Genomic DNA, 2,969 nt, shown 5'->3' on the forward strand with positions numbered 1-2,969 from the left:
CGTGGTCACTCAGGGCAACAATGCCCCTTGGCCCTGCGGTTACCCAAGCGATGACCTAAGCTCTGGTCGTAAACTGGCTGGGTTGTCTGAACCAAGTTGAACAAGGAAGGAAAGAGGCAGGACTCATGAGGAAGGACACAGGAGGGGTATAAAAGGCCAGGACCAGAGCACCTTACAGACATACATATTCACACAGGCAGACACACACACACACGTACACACCCCATCTGCTGCACCTTCCACCATGGCTGACACCTGCTGCACCAGGACTTGTGTGATCGCTGCATCCACCACATCTGTCTGTTCTAGCAACCTGAGCTGTGGCAGCCGTGTGTGCTCACCCAGCATCTGTCCTGGGGCATCCTGGCAGGGGGACAATTGTCAGGAGAGCTGTTGTGAGCCCCCCTGTTGTGGCCCTAGCTGCTGTGCCCCAACCCCCAGCCTGACCCTCTTCTGCACCCCAGTGAGCTGTGTGTCCAGCCCATGCTGCCAATCCACCTGCCCCAGCTCCTGCACACCATGCTGTCAACAGTCCAGTTGCACCTCCTCCCCCTGCCAACAGTCCTGCTGTGGGCCCCTGTGCTGCAAGCCCGTCTGCTGCACACCTATCTGCTGTGGGTCTTCCTCCTGCTGTCAACAGTCCAGCTGCCAGCCCTCGGGCTGCAGCTCCTCCCCCTGCTGTGTGACCTTCTGCTTCAAGCCCGTCTGCTGCAAGCCTGTCTGCTGCAAGCCCCTCTGCTGTGCACCAGTCTGCTGTGAACCTGTCTGCTGTGCGCCCCTCTGCTCTGGATCCTCCTGTGGCCAGCAGTCTAGCTGCCAGCCCTCAAGCTCCCAGTCGTCCTGCTGTGCGCCCCTCTGCTGCAAGCCCGTCTGCTGCAGACCCTGCTCCAGCGTGTCCCTGCTCTGCCGCCCCGTGTGCAGACCCGCCTGCTGCGTGCCCGCCTCCTCCTGCTGTGCCTCCTCCTGCCAGCCCAGCTGCTGCCAAGGGTCCTCCTCCGTGTCCCTGCTCTGCCGCCCAGCCTGCTCCAGCCAGGCCTGCTGAGGCCTCTCCTCAAACACAAGTCAGATGGTGATCTCCAGTACCCTGCTGGGGTGCTATCCCCCATGGGCTGATTCACCACTCCAGTCATCCCCACCCTCTGGCCTGACCACAGGATGAATTGGGTCAGCATTCCAGAGTGTGGTTGACCCAGAGTCCTTCTCTAAGTCTACCTGAATGGAGACCCCTGTCCCCAGGCTCCAAGTCCTAGGCTGAGTCCAGCCCCAACAGTCCTGGCTTCCCCTGGCTTATCTCTACCTGAATCCTAAGCCTGCCTTTGGGGGCTGGACAGATGGCTCAGCAAATAAGATACTTGGTGCTCTTGCAGAGGCCCCAAGTTCCCAGCACTCATGTCGGGCACCTCACAACCACTGTATCCTCCGTGTCCCTGCTCTGACGCCCGGCCTGCTCCAGCCAGGCCTGCTGAGGCCTCTCCTCCAGACAGAAGTCCAGCTGCTGATGGGCCTGTTCCCTGGAGCCAGTGGGCTGAGATCCTTGCCCCTGGCCCCTTTCAGCCCCTCAGTCTGCTCCTAACCTGACATAGATGGTCCCCATGTGACCTGACCTCTCCCCGTGCCTCCCAGGAGCCCCACCCGCACCCTGGGTCACTCTCTGTCCTCCCTGTCCCTCTGCTCTGGTCTCTTGCTCTCCATCACCAGCTCACAGTGCCAATAAACTCACGGTCACCTGACAGTTGTCCTCTGCCTTAAATTATTTTTCTCAGTGCTGTGATATATGACAAGGAGAAAGGATTTTCCTTATCCAGGGTCTCAGTCCGACCCGTGGGGAGGGGAGGGCAGGAGGAGCAGCTCACTTCACAGTGTCCAAGAAGCAGAGAGAAGAAGCGTGCATTCTGCTTGCTCCTCCTTGCCTGTGAAGATGTTTGGAGATCAGATTCGCTGTGGGGGAAATCAGCCCGGTGTGGGCAGCATTAGCGGGAGGCCAGGATAGAAGTAGGGGAACAGGAGATGGCTGGCTGATGCAGGAGCTCTGTCTCTGCTTCCTGGCCAACATGATATGAGCAGCTCTGCCTGGCTTTATCCTCCCCACCATGATGAACCCTCTGAAGCATGAAAAAATGTTAATCCTTCCTCCCTCACGTGGCTTTTGTCCAGTCTTGTTATAGTGGCACAGTCTGGCTAATACCTCCTGTGATGCCTCCCTGTGCCCTGTACAGTCCCCCCAAATCCCTCCCTCTAGCTCTCCTCTGAACAGGGGCTCCTCCCCTGACACTGTGTGCCCAGACAGGGCCTGCATTGTGCTTTTTGTCTGAGGGCAGGGACAACCCCAGGAGACTGAGCTGGGTAGAGCTGAGAGGGCCCAGCTCTGAGCAGGCAGGCTGCAAGCAGGGGTAGCCTTCCTGTGTCAGCAGACCCAGGCCTATGCCAGTCATGGACTCAGAGTCACTTCCCAGTGGTCTGCAGGGGCTCTGCTAGGTACCCGGGGCCCTGACCTGGCCTTGCCTTAGTCCTGGTCTCAGCTCTTCTTGGGGTTGTGCCGCTAGGTCTGCTGATGCTCTTTGCTCTGTGCTTAGGATAGGCAATGGCCGGCCGTGGTGAGGCTACAGGTTCCCATCCCAGTAACAAAGGAGCTCAAGAAGTTAGAAATTTGGGGGTTGGAAAGATGGATCAACAGTTAATCACACTGGCTGCTCTTGCAGAGGACCTGGATTCGATTCCCAGCACCCACACCGTGACTAACAACCGTCTGTAACTCCAGTTCCAGGGGATCCAAAACGCTCTTCTGATTTCCTCAGGCATTGCATGACACAGGTGCATTTATACACACGCAGGCAATACACTCACACACATAAAATAAAAGTAATAAAGAAAGTATTTTTAAAACAAGAAATTAGAATTTACCCGGATGTGGTGGCATATTGCTTTAATGCCAGCACTCAAGAGGCAGAAGCAGTCAGATCTCTATGAGT

General features: G+C 57.2%; 1 protein-coding gene across 2 annotated transcripts; it reads left to right on the forward strand.

Moving 5' to 3' along the window:
- Positions 1-244: 244 nt before the first annotated feature.
- On the forward strand, positions 245-1,042 carry LOC103746316 (keratin-associated protein 10-8-like). Of its 2 annotated transcripts, none has more exons than XM_008848454.1 (2): positions 245-748; positions 836-1,042. In XM_008848454.1, exons 1-2 carry the CDS (start codon positions 245-247, stop codon positions 1,040-1,042), a joined length of 711 nt encoding a protein of 236 aa, XP_008846676.1. The 2 variants fall into 2 exon arrangements, with proteins under 2 accessions (XP_008846676.1, XP_008846675.1); XM_008848453.1 differs by having other exon boundaries at positions 245-682; positions 731-1,042.
- Positions 1,043-2,969: the final 1,927 nt, after the last annotated feature.

The sequence above is a fragment of the Nannospalax galili genome, unplaced genomic scaffold (assembly GCF_000622305.1).
Source record: "Nannospalax galili isolate Female #2095 unplaced genomic scaffold, S.galili_v1.0 scaffold4264, whole genome shotgun sequence".
NCBI lineage: Eukaryota > Metazoa > Chordata > Mammalia > Rodentia > Spalacidae > Nannospalax > Nannospalax galili.

Excerpts from the sequence above, each read along its gene's own strand:
- LOC103746316 (XM_008848453.1), top strand. The coding sequence starts at position 245 with ATGGCTGACACCTGCTGCACCAGGACTTGTGTGATCGCTGCATCCACC. Across the intron at positions 683-730 it reads GCAGCTCCTCCCCCTGCTGT|CCCCTCTGCTGTGCACCAGT; the intron begins GTGACCTTCTGC and ends GTCTGCTGCAAG.